This window comes from Etheostoma spectabile, chromosome 7, assembly GCF_008692095.1.
Source record: "Etheostoma spectabile isolate EspeVRDwgs_2016 chromosome 7, UIUC_Espe_1.0, whole genome shotgun sequence".
Taxonomy (NCBI): domain Eukaryota; kingdom Metazoa; phylum Chordata; class Actinopteri; order Perciformes; family Percidae; genus Etheostoma; species Etheostoma spectabile.
In genome coordinates this window covers 4,020,968-4,038,770 of record NC_045739.1, presented here as the reverse complement: position 1 = coordinate 4,038,770, position 17,803 = coordinate 4,020,968, and the positions used below count along the sequence as shown (strand labels likewise).

The window sequence follows — 17,803 nt, the reverse complement described above, 5'->3', positions numbered from 1 at the left end:
CCCCCAGTTAACAAATCCAAAAACAGAAAAAAAAAAATCTTGTCATTTTTTGGATTCTTCTTTAAAAATTCAAGGTATCATGGGGTGATATACAAAGATCATTTTAAGGGGGAAGTATTCCTTAAAGTACTTGAGTAGATCCAGTATATTTAGTTACGTTTCACCACTGTCAAACAGTCACAAAAGTGGTTAATGGCCTGTGTTATTACTGATTTGAGTTCATAGCTTATCAACTCAAAACTGTATTTGATGTACCTTTTTTATATGACCAGTTAGGGATTTGTTTTTCCTTCCAAAAAAAAAAAGTATGTTATTTTTACCAGGTTTGATTATAGTTATGGCAGCAGGTTTAAATAAAGTAGTGAAAATATATTCCAGTCATCCTCTTACACCTACCATCAAATCTACGCTTTTATTTGAATGGGTAAAGGCAGGAAACTAGTATTGCAAATTACAGTCACCTTCTCGGAAATGACAGTGAGGAACTCAGGCCTGAAGAGGAAATATGCTCATATTCTGGGCCGAGGAGCCTGCAGACCTGCTGGTTTCTAGGTCCTAGCACCGAAATACGAGTGTTAAAGTTAAAACACAGGTAGTACTCAAGCAGAAAAACTGTATTATAAGTATACTACCTCTATTAAATACAAGTTTAAAAACTACTTCTGATTTTTAACATAAATAGGGGCAGTAATGTATAAAAACAATTTCATTATCAACATGCCAACGGGAAGTTTGAGGTCAGCCGACACCGGATAAGTAAACAAAGATGGAATATGCCATCATACAATCCAGTAATGTTGTAAGGCCCTGGGTAACCAATCTTAAAACAATTCTATCACAAGAGAAGCTAAAGTGTCAATACAGCATGACTGTAGGCTGCTTCAGTAGCCTTTTTAATGGTTAATATTTTTATCCAAAATATAGTTTATTGAAAATGAATTTACTGATATTATAAATGTGGGATATTGCCACAATAACCAGGTTACAAGTTGAACTTGCTCCTACAACTTCCCAAAATAAATTATATATTCTGCCCAAAATTACCAATTTTCAAAACATGGAACACTTAATCTAAAATGGATAAAACACAAGTCAAATGTCATCTAAGAAAAAAAAAAAAAGGCATTTAAAATGATTCTTAAACTGTTTATTAGAAAGATGTAGACAATAAAAAAAAGAATATCCACTGTAATTCAACATTTGTCTCCCCTTACATTTTATTGACAGTGCAAATGTAATTTGGTCATTACACGTCACATCGTTCAACAAGCCCTCGCCGAGAGAGGGGGGGGGGGGGGGATCATTCTAGAAGAACAAACGCAAACAACCTGGGGAATAGCAACAAACCACACGATGCTAAGGACCAACCAAGCTTCAAGCCACGGTATCAGTTGCAAAACATTTCATTATATTTCTGCAGTTTAACATGAGTGTGCATGTTAGGTTATGGAAAGAGGAACTGTAAAGATACTAAATATGTGGAATTCATTCAGATTAACAAAGTAGATCATAAACTGGGAAGATGCTGCAATGATTTCAGAATATTCCAATTTTATAAACATTAAAACAAGTAAAGGGAAACATGTAGGCTGGAAGGTTAAGCCACAGAAACAAAGACTGGCTCCCTGGATATCTAATTTGCGGGACATGGAAGGCTTTAGAGGAACCCAATCAGTAAATGCATTCAATTTGTATGATGTACATAGCGAGTGTCTTTAAATCATGAGAAACTACACCGGTCGACTTACTGAAAACCACAACATTGGGAATGGGTGGGCCTAATCATTTTAAACCACAATTTATTTGAAAACAAATTGTAAACCTGTTAACACGTATTGCTCAGTTTAGGACAACTAGACAGCTTTTCCAACAAATAGTGTGCTTACTTGTAATATTTAACAGTAAAACAAGATACCCAAAAAGGTGCAGTACAGCAAATGGAAGTGGAGATAGCTGCTCTGTACAATACCATGCATATCAATCTTCAGTGTACTGATCGGTCAAGAGTTTGGAGCTGAGGCTATGGATTTAAATATGGCTACTGACTCATATGTACATTTGTTGGTCACTGCCTTCAATTTCAAGATATACATTTGTTATGATTCCTCTTGCCCTATGTTCTTCCATTTTCTTTCCAGAGTCTTACAGTCTTCTATTCCAAATCTGGCATTTCTAAAGAGTCAAGTAGAACAGAAATAACATTAAATCTTGCATCACAACCAACTTACTATCAAAAATGGAAGCAATCGTTTACAGATGTAGTTGGCTCATAAATACTTACTCTCATCATCGCTATCTGCAGAGTCATCCTAAAAAAGGAGATAAGGTTGAAAAATGTGACACACTATAACTGATTTAATTGTTCACAATGACACAACAGCCTTGCTGATACTGATTAACATCGGATTGATGATCAGTTTCTTATTTATGAATAAGAGATTCATTCTTAGAAATAAAAATGGATTCTTACATCATCTGCGCCATCATCTGCACCGTCTAGCCCAGGCAGGTCATCCTCCCCTCCCATGTTGTTCATCATCTGTAATATTTAACCAGAATTATATGTAAGAGAGTTCATTATTAAACAAATTATGCTACTGCAAAAGACGTCAATCTGAAAAATCTTTTTAATCTCGGTTTGGTTCATAACTGGCACACAGAATTGAGATGTACTGTGAGTTACATTTTTCTACAGCACTTGATAAGTAGAAGAACTGGCAAAGACTAAATTGTAGAGCTGCACCAATCTCACTCTCTGCATTACGGTATTTATATTATTTGCCAATTTTTCCCCAAAGATCTTTTTCCTAATAATTATTTCAGTGGCATTTTATGCCTTCAAAAGAGGGCGACAAGTGGAAATAAAAGAAAATGAGGGAGTAGAAAAGTGGGGAATGACATGCAACCATGTATCAGGAACCACCGATGCTTCCATTTTTTATTTTACCTTACAATCTGTACTTAACTTTTATACCAATGGTGAATTATTAAGTTGTTATATGAAAAAATACAATTACAATATTGGGACTTCTGCACATTTAAAGCATACATTTTGGCCCTTGGCGAAATGTCATGTGTAGACTGATGTTATTAAAAGCCGAGAGAACAATTTACAAAAACCTTTTAATTCCTAAAATGTACCTCTTATAGCAATAATGAATTACTTCCCCCACTCTTATCAATGCATAGTGCTTACATCTGAGAATTGATCAAAGTTGCCCATCTCCTCATCGGAGTCATCCTCCCAGTCTTTCCAGTTGTTGAAGTCGACACTGAGCCAACTCAGCTGTGAGCACACAAAACAGTGATTTCTCATTTATGCCATTCTAAAGTTTTGCATATGATTACTGTATCATGCCGTTAACTGTTAGCATTTCAAATAAATGTAGGATACAAACCGTTAATTACATTAAATGGCCGCGTTTGTGCGTTTAACTGACCTTAGCCTTCTCTTTTGTTAGCCTCGGCCATGGTTTCCCTGGCTGTGCTTTTCGTAGATAGCACAACACTGAGCGATCTGTGCGTTTATGTTTCGATTCCTGCGTTGAAGTGGAATGGAAATAAAGAAATATTTCAGGAGTTTTAATCTGCAACTTGTACAATTCATTTTGCAATACGGTTTCAATGTTTGAAAATAATGTTCAATGCAACAAGTCGGTGTAACTTACATTTTCATCAATGGCTTCAAAAAGGTCTATTTCATTCTCATGTTTGACATTGTCTGTTCCTCCAACACAACTGTGGAAAAAAGATAAAATTACACATTTTGGGGGAAATAAAATAAAAATCACATTACTCACCAAAAATACAGAGCAGAACCCACAATACATTTCACAAGAAATTCATGTTTAAATACTACTTGAGGGCTTTACTAACAACCAACAATAGACAAAACGTACCTGAAACCACACTTGGCTTTATCAAAATTGATTTTAAGGTCTTTACTGTCTGCTACACAGAACTCTATAAAAACGGCGTCCCTCCTATCGTACCACTTGGCAGTTGCTGGATGCCTGTGAAGGAACGGAGGTCATCAAAACATCAACATGTGTAAACAGTCTAAATAGTAGATAGTTTGACAAATTTAATAGCCAGTTGTAACCACAAAATCGATTCAAAAGTACAGCTCTTAGGATCCGGTTAAAAAAAAAAACAGAAACAATGCTAAAACCTTTCCTATTTGTATAGCAGTAAAGCTTATCAGACCCACAACTTGCATAAAACATACATAATACAGGTCACCAGTGCTGGTGACAGGTGGGAGTTAGTCTTTTAGGCATCAAAACGCCTATGTATCAGGTTGCCACAGAGCATCCAGTTACTGTGTGCTCCTGTATCAAGAACCCTCAAAAGTGAAACATCTGAGAATGCTAAAACATGAAAAGCCAAATTCAAATTATCAAGATGTTTAGGTGGGTTGAGCTCAGGTTTTCCTTCATGATAAATAGTGTTGTATAATGTAATAGTTTTACCTTGAAGCTGCAAACGTTTGAGCAAGATCAATTAATGAAGTCCTGAGTGAGACTTACAAGAGAAGAACATGGAATAATCCATTGTTTTTACCCCATTGCACAATAAAAAAATAAAATTAAAAAAACGTATTAAACGATGTGTAGGTAATGAGACTTCCAGCACAGTTACATGTCAGTTGTACAACATTATTCAATAACGACACTAACGATAGTGACTTCCGTTTGTTGATGAGTTAATATTTTTTTCCCGTGAACTACATGAGTGGTTGCAATTTCTTTTTCTGCATATTTAACGACACGGTATTGCTCCTGGTATTAAACTGGGCTAAATCCTCTTAGACATTAACGTGGACCAATCAAGGCAGCATGCTATATAGAAAATGTTGATTTAACGTTGCTCACTCCATTCACAACTTTTCAATTCAATTGCAAACATGCATCTCGACCTGCAGATCCTGTGTTTTCTTTATAATGCTGAAATCATGACTTCTAACACAGACCTGATGCTAATCTGGTGATAGCCTTTTAGGCGAATTCGTTCAATGAACACTATTAGCTTGGCTAGCCATGCTAACGATGCTCTTAGTTAAGCCATGCGGTGCGACTGCTCCATTCTACACCGTTAAGCAATAGTAGCAGTTTTGGTTCAGCTTATACTGGGATACCGGGTCTGCCACAATAACTGCGATGTAGCATTGTGTTCTTTACTAGATTCTAGCTAGATAGCGAGTTGCCGTTAGCTTATAGTCCATTGAAGCAAGGCCAACCTCCCGCCTTTGAAAAGCATGTTGTCAGAAGGCTAACGTTAGCTAACTAGCAAAGTAGGTTGTGCTATCGCACTTTCCCTCCGTAGTACGCTCATGCTACCTTCCACAACTTACATGTCTGGACGTGAAGTGAGCTTCTTTTTCGTAGGTAAAACCGTCTCTTGAAATGAAAGGCGATGCCTGCAAAAAATAAGGGATGCTGTCCACAAACAAGCAATGTAAACGCCTCTAGCCTGTGGACTCTACTCCGGATCTTCTTGCGGATCCCAAGATGAGAATGACAGTACTGACGCAGTTGGAGCGTACGTACCTACTAGACGTTTCTAGAGTTTTCAGCCACAGCTGCGGGTGATGTGGAGGAGGCACCGTGAACTCCTGATGGGAAACACATTGATTGACCGTGTCCGTACCACCCAGTACGATTGCCTCAGATGACCTAAATCATAAGAACAATCTTCAGATGGAACTGGTAGCATTTCAGGTTAGAATAAATACACATATTTACGACAAAAGCCGTGCACGCAATCTTTGAAAATAACAATTATAATTTTTTTGGGTACTTATAGTGCATTTACCAGTGCGCGACGAACAATCAGCTAAACATAAGTACATTAAAGAATGGAAATAGACAAGAAAAGATTAGTTACGCCTTTGTGGGTCCCCTAAGGAGAAGTTTGGCACGGCAGCCATGAGGACATGATTATACTCAGAAAGTACAAAATAAATAAGAGTTATATAAAACTAAAATAAGAATAGAAATAAAATTAGAAACTATACTGGAATAAAAAGTCAAGCAGGACGATGTTGGTCATATAATAATATAAACCAAAAATAAACAATTATTACTTTATTATCATTTATCTCCACATTAACCTGCCAAGTAGATTAATCATTTGGTTAATATAAAATGTAAGAAAAATAGTGAAACACCAAATAGACATATTCAAATATCGTGTCTGGTAGAAATTATAATACCTAGGTGAGATCTGAATTAAGGCAGATTATATAATTAAGTCAATCAACAAAGTATTTATTCTTTGCGCAAATAAGGTGGTGTAGTCTAGGTGTTACACAGGTATACACAGAAGGCTATACACCCCATAGACATACAAACATTTGTAATTTATAAACATTATCATAGACATTTATATGTCTATGATATACCCACTAAGAAATCAACAACATAGTTTTATGAGAGAACTTTTACTTCAGATATTTGTATTCACAAATACAGGGTTGGGTAGCAGAACATGCAGAGACTTTCTTGATGTGAAAGCTCTCACCGAGTTACTGCTTTATATTTTAATAGATTTTGATGTCATCTGCCTTTTCCTTCTCATAGGCTAAATAAAGGTATTTCCACCATAAATTGGTGTATATGTAAGGAATGCAGAAAATGAATTCTTTGACACTCAAAATAACCCTGGGGGAGGACACCCAGACCCCACACCACACACTTTGATGTACTTTCATGTTTGTTTGATTTTTTTTTTATATACTGTACCATATATATATATATAGTACAGCATATCCACTACAACACATTAAACTACACCACTGAAAAGAAGTTTAAGTTAATCATGAGAGTCTGAGAGAAGAGTCTTGGAGAATCAATTGCTTACTAACCCTCTGACAAGCTGACAGCAAGAGGGCGGGGGTGAATTAATAGCCCTTCTGACCATCAGTCCATCTGACCTCCAAATCTGGAACCGAAATGGGAGGTAAATAAAAGCCAGTGTCTTCACTTTAAATAAACAGATGAACATAAAGTTAAGCTATCAGAGTCCATACATCAAAACAGAAGTAAAGAGTTCACACAGCTAAAATCTAAAAAAACAAGTCAATAGTAAGATATGTTAAAAGACAAATACCTGTTTGTGATTTTCTATCAGTTTTGTCCAACCAACAGTCCCAAAGAGATTAGATTTACCATCATAATGTGACTTTTGGGGTTACAGATTTTAACTGAAAGCCAATGTTACACACTGGTGTGGGTGGAGGTTAAAAAAATGTAGGAGGCTCTCATAAACAGAAGGATTTTTTAGCTCAACATAGTAGGGACTAAAAGTCAGTGTATCTTGGGCCCTGTTGCATCAATGATGGAAATCTCAATCTCTGTAAAAGTGACTCAACATCAGAGGACTGTGAAACAAAATGGCTGTCCAAACTCATCCCTTTCTAGCAAAAAGGGAAACGTTGGTATTTATTTGAGTTTTGACAATTTGGCGTTAGTGCAGCCGCCCTCTTTAAACAGAATTAACTTTTGATGAGCTTGTTCACACAACGTAGGCTACTTAAAAACATGGGCTACTTGTACCCAGGGGTGGAGGAAGTATTCTGAGCTTTGTGTAACTTTCAGTTTGTGTTGATTCTAGTGGCCACTTTGGCCATGAGCGGTAGTGTTTTTACCACACCTGCTGTCATAAAGATCTTTACAGTGCTTTCTTAACAACTGTAGATTACTGAGTTAGTGTTACCGGGAGGTTATATAGTCGCAATGAATGTTTTGCTCAAACAGAAAATCATTAATTTACATTATGAGAATATGTTACAAATAACTTAGATTTATATAGCAAATTTCATGAAACTCAAGGACACTTTTCAAATGTACAGGGGGAGATGGGAAAAGCAAAAGGTAGGCCAACACAAACACAGACTTCCTAAAAGGAATAAAACATCTACGTTTAATGGAAGGGGGCACAATTTAATGTTGGCTACTGACGTACAGCCACAAAAAGTGGCCACAGAGTGGTCTTTTATTGTGGCCAGCCTAAGGCACACCTGTGCAATAATTATGTTGTCTAATCAGCATCTTGATATGCCAAACCTGTGAGGTGGATGGATTATCTAGGCAAAGAGCAAAGTGCTCATTAACACAGATTTAGACTGATTTGTGAACAATATTTGAGAGAAATAAGCCTTTTGTGTACATAAAGTCGTTGCGTTTATGTTTGTTTAGTGTAAATATAAATAGCATTCTTTTCACTGTTATTCTCACTTATATCAGTAGCATCTGTAGAAAAATAACTGTTTCAGAAACATTTAAAAGGCACAGTATAGTAACTTATAGTAAGTACTAGAATCACACTAAAAATTCTCCTCTATACGTAAAAGCCCTGCATTGAAAATGTATGTAAGTATAAGCAGGAAAGACATAAGTATGGAATTTAAAAGTATTTAATGCAGAAAAAAATGTTTCAGTTGTACATGTATAAACTTGAGTATTTAATCTACCTCAAAACACATTTTAGAAATTCTTCAGGTTTTGTGCGCAGAACGTTTTTATTTGTAAAGTAACTAAAGCTGTCAAACAATGTGCAGTTTAAATTACAATATTTCCCTCGAGATGTAGTGGAGTCTAAAGTGGCGTGGGAAAAAAAACACTTCTTCATAAAATATTTGCAACGCCTATTTTTAAAGCAGTTTAAATCCAGCATGTTTTACATCCATGTTTACCAGCTTGCAGTCTTCTTCCCGGTGGAAAAGCGCAGCACCCTTGGTAGGACTTTGAGTCACCCGTATGCGTGTGTGTGTGTGTGTGTGTGTGTGTGTGTGTGCGCACATGAAATAAACAAAACAGGAACTCACTCATAAAAAGCTCCATAGGTTACAAGAGGTCATAAACTCCTCAGGGAACCTTAAAAGAGGTATTCATACTTTGAGTATTTTTCCATTTGTAACTACTTTATACATGACTGTACTACTTTTTTTTACTACTACAGAGTAATAGTGTACTTGCTAATCCGCTATATTTATTCAACAGCTGTAGCTTCTATTAATTTTCAGATTCGGCTGAAGAAAAGAATAAGGAAACACTTGACAAACATGCGGCAGCTCAAAGTAGTCTGACACCTTCTCATATGGTTCCATAAACACTCAAGTCTGAATCCAGGTCAATCTTTCCAAAATTTGACAAAGATTATAGACCAGTCCATTTTTTGTATTTTATTTTTTAAGTTGTGTAGCAGTCCCTTTTCTTTCATACTCTTAACCATACCAAGGCCTATCAGATTTATCCATTTTCTTTAAAAGGGAAAATTGAAATGTGACCTGCAGTCGGTTACAGATACACCAATTTTTTCCAAAAACTGCTCAACTTTGGATAAAGACACATCTATTCACTGAAGGGTGTTCATTGTCAAGTTTAGCTCAAGGCAATGACAATCATATCAATTAAAGTGTCAACAGGGTATCATGCGGTGGGTCCAGCTCCCTGTGACCCCTATTTATAAATAAAAAATAAAAATTCTAGCAATTTCAGTCAGCTGAGGGGACGCCTGCCCTACCCCATTTCCCAATGAAGTGCAAAAACAGAAAATTCATTTTATCAAGCCACAACTTTATTTCCATCTTGGGTATAAATTGTATAAACGAGCTTAAATCAGCAACCTTTCTTCAACCCTTTATTACCAGGGTCCCATTACATTGTCAACTCCTGCAAAAGGAACAAAAAAAAGTTTGTTAAGATATGTTTTAAGATGTTTTCCCTACAATTTAAAGATTTTTTTCTCTTCTCAGGACAGAAATGTTGGCTTCAGTAAATTCAGAAGAACGAAAGTCACTGTATTATTCATCACTGAAGAGTTTTACATACACATTTATCTACAGAGATCTGAGCAAACCATTTAAAATGGCACGTTGAACAAAGACTCCAAACCTTTTTAACCTTCAGTAGTTTTCAGTTTCTAAAATCTTACCATAATAGCATTGACAATGTCGTTGTTGTTGTTCTTCAGGGCGCGCACAGCCTTCGCCCGCGACACGTTGGCTTGTGACATGACGAGTTCGATGTCCTTGACCTCAACTCCGGTCTCATCCACCTGTTTATTTAAAAAAAAAAAAAGGGTGGTGAATTTTTGTATCGCACAAACAAAACAACAAATTGCATATTTGTAAGTGTCCATCTTCACTTGATTACAACTGCGTCTTACCTCTTCTTCTTCGCTCTCCTCCTGTACTGTTGGCGTCTGTGTGTTTTCCTGGATGTTTGATACAGCTTCTCCCTGTACCTTGAATTTTTCTGCGGCAGCCAGCTGGGCTTGCTGGGAAAGATCTTCGATCTAGGAAACAAGAGTAAAATAAGATAATACATTTGGCAGAACATTTTCAATTGAGTATTTTGTACCATTTTGATGATTCGTGTGTTATTACTTGGATCTTTAAATCAGTAGTCTGCTGCCTTATAGGAAGTTAAAACTAGACCGGACAGTAAGACAAGTGTAATTACTAGACTGGCTACATACCTTAGCTTCACCGAAGACGATGTATGTGTCTGATGCAGGGCTCTTGTAGACGTCTGGTTTGGTAATGACAAACAAGATGTTCTTTGACTTGCGAATGGTGACCCTGGTGACCCCCGTTACCTGCCTGAGACCAAGCTTCGACATCGCCTGTAAAAAAATACAAGTCATTTTACCAATGTGGCCAATTTTGACCTTCAAAGAAAGGAAATTACCTCTACCGTCACACTGAGATCATTACCTTTCGTGCTTTCTTTTCACTGCGGCTCTGTTTGGCTTTGCTGACAGGTTCCTCGTCTATTTCGGCAGCTGCTGCAAGCTGTAAGACACCGAATATTCATCCATACGTTACATCAACAAAAAAAATGTAGCCTGAGGAATTAGGAGACTTTTAGGTTTTTGTCATAGTGCAAACACTTTCTCTTCTCAGGACAGAAAGATTGGCTTCAGTAGGCTCAGAAGAACGAAAGTCACTGTATAAATCATCACTGAAGAGTAAAGGATAAACACCCCTTCAAAAAAAGGGTTTAAGTTCAAGTTGACGGTATTCAAGACCAGACTGAACTCTCACCTGAGCTTGCTGTGTCTGTGTCTGTGCAGAGTCCTGTTCCTCCAGCTCAGGGACTGAGTCATCACTGTCTGACTCTGTACCGGATCCTACAGAACCAGAAATCAAGTTAGCCACAACATGCAAACTATCATATACATGTATGTTTGCAAGTCATTAAGAAAATATGCCGCATTAATTCTGGAGAATAAAAAAGGCAGGTTAATAGTGATACCAAATAAAGTATGCTGTGACCCGAGATGAACATACACCCACCGAATATGTTGAAAACTTGAAGGAAATGTAAAACTGCGATAAACATTAACTTGTGGTTGCAAAAGCGTCAGAACTTCTAAAGTTGACAATACCCTCCTGTCCAATGACACATTGACCAGACCGCCACAGGACATCTTCACTGATTTTTTTTAAATCATTGCACACATGAAACTGCACAACAGTACTAACCATATCCAACAAAATTTCACAAAATTAGGAGCATCCATGTTAACTAGGTTGCATCTTTAAGAAAGGACCATTTAAAATGTATACCTCACTACCATGGATGGCTTTTTAAGACAACATATCTCAGCCTCTGAGCAGTTCCCAGAGGCTTAGATATTGGAAAAAAATTGCACAAAAAGAAAGAAAGAAAGAAAATACCCTTGTCGTTCTTGATCACAGGCTCCACCTTGACTGGAGCTTTAGCAGGTGTGGGGACAGGTTTGGGTGTAGAGACGGATTCAGAAGGAGTTTTACCGATTACCTCAACCTCAGGTTTAACAGGGGCAGGTTTTGCAACTGCCTCAGCAAATGTGAGTTTAAGGGGAGCTGGGGCTGGGGCAGGAACAGCAGGCTCAATTGGAGAAGGCTTGGCAACCACAGCTGGTGCCGCAATGACTGGCTTAGCACCCATCACAGGGGTGGGGTTGGTAACCTCAGCGGCAGCTGGTTTAGCTTCTGTAGCTGGCTCAGCAGCTGGCACTGGAGCAGCAGCTGCCACTGGAGCAGGTTTGGCCTGAGCAGCTGGAGCAGCAGCTGCCACTGGGGCAAGTTTGGCCTGAGCAGCAGCTGCCACTGGAGCCGGTTTGGCCTGAGCAGCTGGAGCAGCAGCTGCCACTGGAGCCGGTTTGGCCTGAGCAGCTGGAGCAGCAGCTGCCACTGGAGCAGGTTTGGCCTGAGCAGCTGGAGCAGCAGCTGCCACTGGGGCAAGTTTGGCCTGAGCAGCAGCTGCCACTGGGGCAGGTTTGGCCTGAGCACCTGGCTTAACCTCAACAGGAGCAGGTTTGGCCTGAGCAGCAGCTGCCACTGGAGCAGGTTTGGCCTGAGCAGCTGGAGCAGCAGCTGCCACTGGGGCAGGTTTGGCCTGAGCACCTGGCTTAACCTCAACAGGAGCAGGTTTGGCCTGAGCAGCTGGAGCAGCAGCTGCCACTGGAGCAGGTTTGGCCTGAGCAGCTGGAGCAGCAGCTGCCACTGGGGCAAGTTTGGCCTGAGCAGCAGGTTTGGCCTGAGCAGCCAGCGCAGCAGCTGCCACTGGGGCAGGTTTGGCCTGAGCACCTGGCTTAACCTCAACAGGAGCAGGTTTGGCCTCAGCTGGCTCAGGAGAAGGTTTGCTTGGGGAGGCCCCCTTAACAGCCTCAATTTTAGCTGGGCCTGTTTTAGGATCTTCGATGTGGGCTGGTTTAGCAACCTTAACAGCTGCAGTTGAGGCTTCAGCAACAACTTTAGCACTTTCAACAGGAGCAGATTTAACCGTTGCTGCTGCGACAACCTTAACAGGCACAGACGTGGGCTCAATATCTATCTGGGGCTTGGATGTTACCTTCACCTCCACAGTCGGTACAGGGGCTGGCAATTTAATTGGCTTCTCAGGTGGGATAAGTGGAGGGAGATCTTCATCAGCATCTGCAATAACAGGAGCAGCTTTTGATTGAGTGGTCTTGACTTCAGCTGATGCGGGAGGGCTAGAGGTAAGAGTATCTGAAAATGAAATGGGAGCTGCCACCGCGGGCATTGAGGCAACTTTAAAAGCAGCTGGAGCTGCAACAGGATTTGAAGCAGCTGCTGGGGGCTTCTTTGGCTCAACTGGGGCAGATTTTGCTTCAACTACAGTTTGCTTAGGGCTAGCCTCTACATGGTTTTCATTTGATGGCGTGACCTTGCACTTCAAAGGGGTAGGAGCAGGCACAAATGCCTCTCCTTTCTTAGCTTTTCCTTGTTTGCCAGCCTTGACAACTTTCGGGGCAAAGCTGTTTGCCTGACTAGTGAGGCCAGGTGAGGTAGCTAAGGGCGATGGCACGGGTGAAAGGGGGGTAGTGGAAGAAGTAGATTTTGGTGAGGTGGGAGAGGAGGAAGAGGCAGACATGGAAGAACGTTTTCTTCTGCCAGGAACAGCCTTTGGGGCAGAGGAACCCTGCACATTCTTGGCATCTTTGCCTTTGGGCTTTGCAGGGCCAGAAGCTGCCTGAGGTTTCTGGGTGGAAGCTGGGGCAGGAGGTGTAGCTGAATAGAAAAATCACTTTTAAGTCTTTTGACAGGAGAAGTCTTACTCATGCGGATTAAAAGATCACAAACCAAGACCCAATCTCCTTGCTTAGGGTTAGGAAAAAGACACACCTGCCTAGCTTTAGAGTTTGATGCAAAACACTCAAAATGCAGACCATACTACTTACTTCCACACAGAAAACCATTCTAAAATTGAGTGAGAATGCACTTAGGACGAAAGGGAAAAATCATATTTATAATGCACATCGCCACATCGTGAAATATCACCCCTGCACATTAGCAGGTGCATAAATGCACCGGCTATCACTGAACTGGTGTTTCATGGTAGAACTGACCCAACACCTGGCCGAAAAAATAACCTTATCGAATCCTATGCAATTAAACACAAGTACAATAAGGCATTTCCTCCAAACTATGTCTAAATCAATAAAAGAATGTTACCACCTGCGAAAATATGCCCAACACATTTAAAAAGATGCATTCAAATGATTGCGACAACGTGGGGAGAAGGGAGCGCCTGCTTTTTAGGATAAACCAACCTGACAGGTGGCGAGTTGAAAAAGGTGGGCCTCCACATTTGGAGGACTCCTTTGACTGAATGGCCTTGGAGAGAAGTCTAACAGCTTTCTTGTCAAGTTCTTCATTTTGAGTACCCACGTCAACGTTATCACCAGGCAATGCTTCGTCCTGAGCTGCAACCAGGCAAAGATTCTTTAAGTTTTCTACCTCAGTCTTTGGGGCATTAGCGGCCTTCACGTATTCATGAGCAGATGGTTTCGGATCATCAGGAATTTCTTCTAGCACTGCACTGGGCTTGCCTCCAGAGGCCTCTGCTTCAACAGAAACCTGCTCAACCTCTTGGCTGTCTGATTCCTCAGCAGACACAGACTCCTGACTTTGTACCTTCACAGACGAACCGGCTTCTTCGTGAGTGGGTGGTCCTTCTGAGGAACCAATGGGAGTCTCACCAGAAAGCACCGACTCTAGAGGAACTGGCGTGTCAGCTGAAGCACCGGCTGGGTCAGCAGTCGCCTCTTGCTGTGAGACAGGTGTTGCCGCCAACCCAGTCTCTTTAGTTTGCATGCTCATTTGACCAGCAGCTACACCATTTGCTTGATCACCAGTAGTCTGAATGCTAGCTTCTTCAGGGGTGACTATCTCTTGAGCCGGTACAGAGGTCTCTGGAGGATTCTCCAGTGGGATTGCCTTGCTCACAGGAATGGCCATCCCAGTAGGAGCAGAAGAATTCAATACTCCTACAGCTGATTAAGGATTAAGGAAGATTAAGCAACAAGAGTAACAAGGGGAAGGGCAATCACAGTAGTTTGGCGAGCAAATCTACTTCAACGCAAATTTTAAGAGTTGCATGACTACACTGTGAAGTGGAAAAGAAAACGTGCTCCACACGTGAACAGAAAATACAAGTTTGTGAGAAGAATGTGGCTTGGCTTGCGTTTTACCAAAATAAAAAGGGAAAGTGTTTGGTGCATTACGTTAAAGAAAAAAATAACCCCATGGTCCAAACTCCATGCAGTGTCCGTATGTGAAGATTTGATTCATTGGATTCACAATGAAATCCATTTCAAATGACCTTTATCGAAATTAGAGCACTTTTCAGCATTAATAGAGTGTTGTGAGAATGCCAACACAAACTCAATCCCTATGAAATAATGACCCAACACTTGCCCTTATTTTGAGAAGTGTTGGTACCAACTCATCTACGGTTGACGCTGCGTCAGTCATCAATCACTTGTCATCAAGGAAACACATTCATTGAAATGAGACATCTTTCCTTCTCAAACGTCATCTGAACTGCTCTGGTCTTTTCTTTTTTGCCATGGAGTTTATTTTTATAAGGATAACGTGATGTTAAGTCCAAAACATGTGCAAACAATTTCCACTGCTGCAACTGATCTGTTGGTATAAAAGGTCTCTGCCCCACCCCTGAGCAAGCACATCAACATCCAGATCCATTTCTGGGGGAAAACACTGGTTTACATACACTGGTGAAAAGTGACGCACAAAAGTATAAAAACCTAGAGAATCATGCCAAATAATAGTTATGAGTCACTGTTTCATACAAATTAAATGTTTATGCAACACCCTCCCTGACATAAACGCAACACATCCAGGATATGACAGTCCGGAAAATCCATTTTTCAATTTATTAACCAGACGGTCTCATTTTTGGACAAAAGAGCACCATGTAGATCATGCCAACTGATCAAAATATGTCCATTATCTTTAAGCTATATTTACATGCCAGTAGAATCAAACTTGAGAAAAAGGACCTACACGCATAATTACCCTAAAAATATAGCAGTTTAGATAAATAAATATAATTATCTTACAATAATAACATGCAACACAAAACGATCTGTGCCAGATAGCAAATCTATACTGAGTGGGTTTTCAAGGCATTTAGTGTGCACGGGGAAAACCACTCAACACCATGCATTGTGGGTTAAATCCAGTTGTCAGTGCAAGTCATCGCACACCCCATTGTGAGTTTGTATAAATAGAAAGGGGGGGGGTCCTGGATTACTCTATTCAAACCAAGGATGGCAACATCACCACTGAAAATCTCCCAATGGGTAAACTATGGTTACAAATGTCCCAACACAAGGCTGGGGACAGTCAAAACAACCTTCACCTGTTACATCAACTCAGCGTCCAGCCAGCTGGGACAACTCCCTGAGCCAAATAGTTGTCAGATTATAAATATTGTCCCTTTGCTTGAATTACCTTCCATAGTTGGCCATTTGTTGAACCATTCACCTGGTCTTTGAGTCACAGCAAGGTAAATAGGAAAATCTACATGCCTTGAGTTCCAGGACCCCGTTGTTTAATATGCATTATTGCATGCACGTTTATGATCAGGGAAATTATACGAACCGGTCTCCACTTGAGGCTGCTGCATCTCCTGCTCTGTGACTGGGACCGTTTCTGTAGCTTCACCAGGCATGGTTGCTGCTGAGGAAAATGCAGTTTATTAGCTTAAGCAAAGGCTTGAAAACTAACGTTACTAGTGGTGGAAAACTAATTTAGGCAAGACTTATGTGGCACTTTACGGATCACTGTCGTTAGCAGGCACTAGTTAGCCGATTCAGACACTGACTTGCAGTTACAGCTAACGTAAATTGAACAGGTGACGGAGCCCATGCTTCAGCCCGGTCTGAGACGTTACTCTCGTATGAAGCAGCATTTAGATAACTGCTTCTAACAGCCTCAACGGGGGAAAGCTAACGGCAAGAGTCACACCGTCACTTTTTACTCAAATTTAAAGTTGTCACAAAGATCAACACCACTGGTCAGCTCACTGCGGCCCTGACAGGCTGCTAGTATACTGGAAGTCATGTTCCCCCATTTTGAGCAGGTAATCGGTGGTACAACGGCACATATATCACTGAAGAGAGGGACAAAATAGAAGCAATATCTGTTCCAGCTTGATGACACTACTTTACTTTAAGGCATGACACGTTTAAAACACACGGTAATAAGTGAAAAAAGGCTGGATGATGTTGGATTATCAACGGAGACACTCACCGACTCGAACGTTATATCCAAGATGGCTGTGAGAGAGAAAATCTGACCTCAGATTCACGGTAATATCCTGTTTAGAGCGGCCTTCTTCTTCCGGGTTGTTTAAAGGCACAATGAGTGATATGTTATTTAACATTATATTCAGATCCACATACTGTACGTTATGAAGGAGTTTTACTTCTTTTACTAGACTAAAATCATGTTAAAATTTTAAATATTTGTAAGAATACTTTTGCATTTTCATTTTATGTATAACTGTTGGGTTACTAGAAAAAACAGTATTTTACCCAAGTACAATGTTTCAGGAAAACAAATATTTTTAATTGTATTTTTTAATTTGATGCCACCTTATACTTGTACAAATGTCTGTTAAAATACCTGTCACCTGTTACTAGAAAATAAACTACAAAAAAAAAGTACAATTTAGATTATTTGTACTTGCTTATTTTAATGTTATGCTACTTTATATGTCAATGAAAATAACCGTTAATTACAAACCAGCTGAGCCAACTCAACAAATGGCTGGCTATAGATTGCTAATACTGTATAAATGTTAATCTTATTATTACTCTATTACATATCAGAGGGACATATCATTTAATCAACATTTATCCGACCGCTATATTTTCCTGATACAGACTTTACATACATACTGTATATGATCAACATATTAAATAGTAAAATGTCCATGTTTAAATTCAATCTTAAAATCTAAAAATAAAAAGAATTCAA

General features: G+C 39.7%; 2 protein-coding genes and 2 non-coding genes across 5 annotated transcripts; all 4 read right to left on the bottom strand.

Annotated features, from left to right (window-relative positions):
- Positions 1-1,132: 1,132 nt before the first annotated feature.
- LOC116693063 (prostaglandin E synthase 3) lies at positions 1,133-5,624 on the bottom strand. Its single transcript, XM_032521749.1, has 8 exons — positions 5,354-5,624; positions 3,900-4,013; positions 3,669-3,738; positions 3,441-3,539; positions 3,197-3,286; positions 2,471-2,539; positions 2,282-2,309; positions 1,133-2,172 (listed from the first exon to the last, which is right to left on the bottom strand). Coding segments are annotated over exons 1-8 (492 nt in total). The 5' UTR covers positions 5,356-5,624; the 3' UTR covers positions 1,133-2,152.
- A 3,936-nt stretch (positions 5,625-9,560) lies between these two features.
- On the bottom strand, positions 9,561-17,321 carry naca (nascent polypeptide associated complex subunit alpha). Of its 2 annotated transcripts, none has more exons than XM_032521747.1 (9): positions 17,075-17,321; positions 16,424-16,498; positions 14,068-14,472; positions 11,051-11,136; positions 10,721-10,798; positions 10,483-10,629; positions 10,171-10,299; positions 9,937-10,059; positions 9,561-9,674 (listed from the first exon to the last, which is right to left on the bottom strand). In XM_032521747.1, the coding sequence occupies exons 1-9, from the start codon at positions 17,205-17,207 to the stop codon at positions 9,660-9,662; spliced, it is 1,191 nt and encodes a 396-aa protein (XP_032377638.1). In that variant the 5' UTR covers positions 17,208-17,321; the 3' UTR covers positions 9,561-9,659. The 2 variants fall into 2 exon arrangements, with proteins under 2 accessions (XP_032377638.1, XP_032377639.1); XM_032521748.1 differs by having other exon boundaries at positions 16,424-16,501; positions 17,075-17,165.
- On the bottom strand, positions 9,749-9,822 carry LOC116693310 (small nucleolar RNA SNORD59). Its single transcript, XR_004332891.1, has one exon. It is a non-coding gene; the product is annotated as a small nucleolar RNA SNORD59 (small nucleolar RNA).
- On the bottom strand, positions 10,901-10,974 carry LOC116693311 (small nucleolar RNA SNORD59). The gene has a single exon (XR_004332892.1). It is a non-coding gene; the product is annotated as a small nucleolar RNA SNORD59 (small nucleolar RNA).
- Positions 17,322-17,803: the final 482 nt, after the last annotated feature.

Coding starts and splice junctions, on each gene's coding strand:
- LOC116693063 (XM_032521749.1), bottom strand. Junction 3,540..3,668: donor TTGAAGCCATTGATGAAAAT/GTAAGTTACACC, acceptor ACTTCAACGCAG/GAATCGAAACATAAACGCAC. Junction 2,310..2,470: donor CAGATGATGGCGCAGATGAT/GTAAGAATCCAT, acceptor CTCCTTTTTTAG/GATGACTCTGCAGATAGCGA.
- naca (XM_032521747.1), bottom strand. CDS start 17,207: ATGTTAAATAACATATCACTCATTGTGCCTTTAAACAACCCGGAAGAA. Junction 11,137..14,067: donor TTCAACTCGCCACCTGTCAG/GTTGGTTTATCC, acceptor CTGGTTCTGTAG/GATCCGGTACAGAGTCAGAC. Junction 10,060..10,170: donor AGGAGAGCGAAGAAGAAGAG/GTAAGACGCAGT, acceptor TTAAATAAACAG/GTGGATGAGACCGGAGTTGA.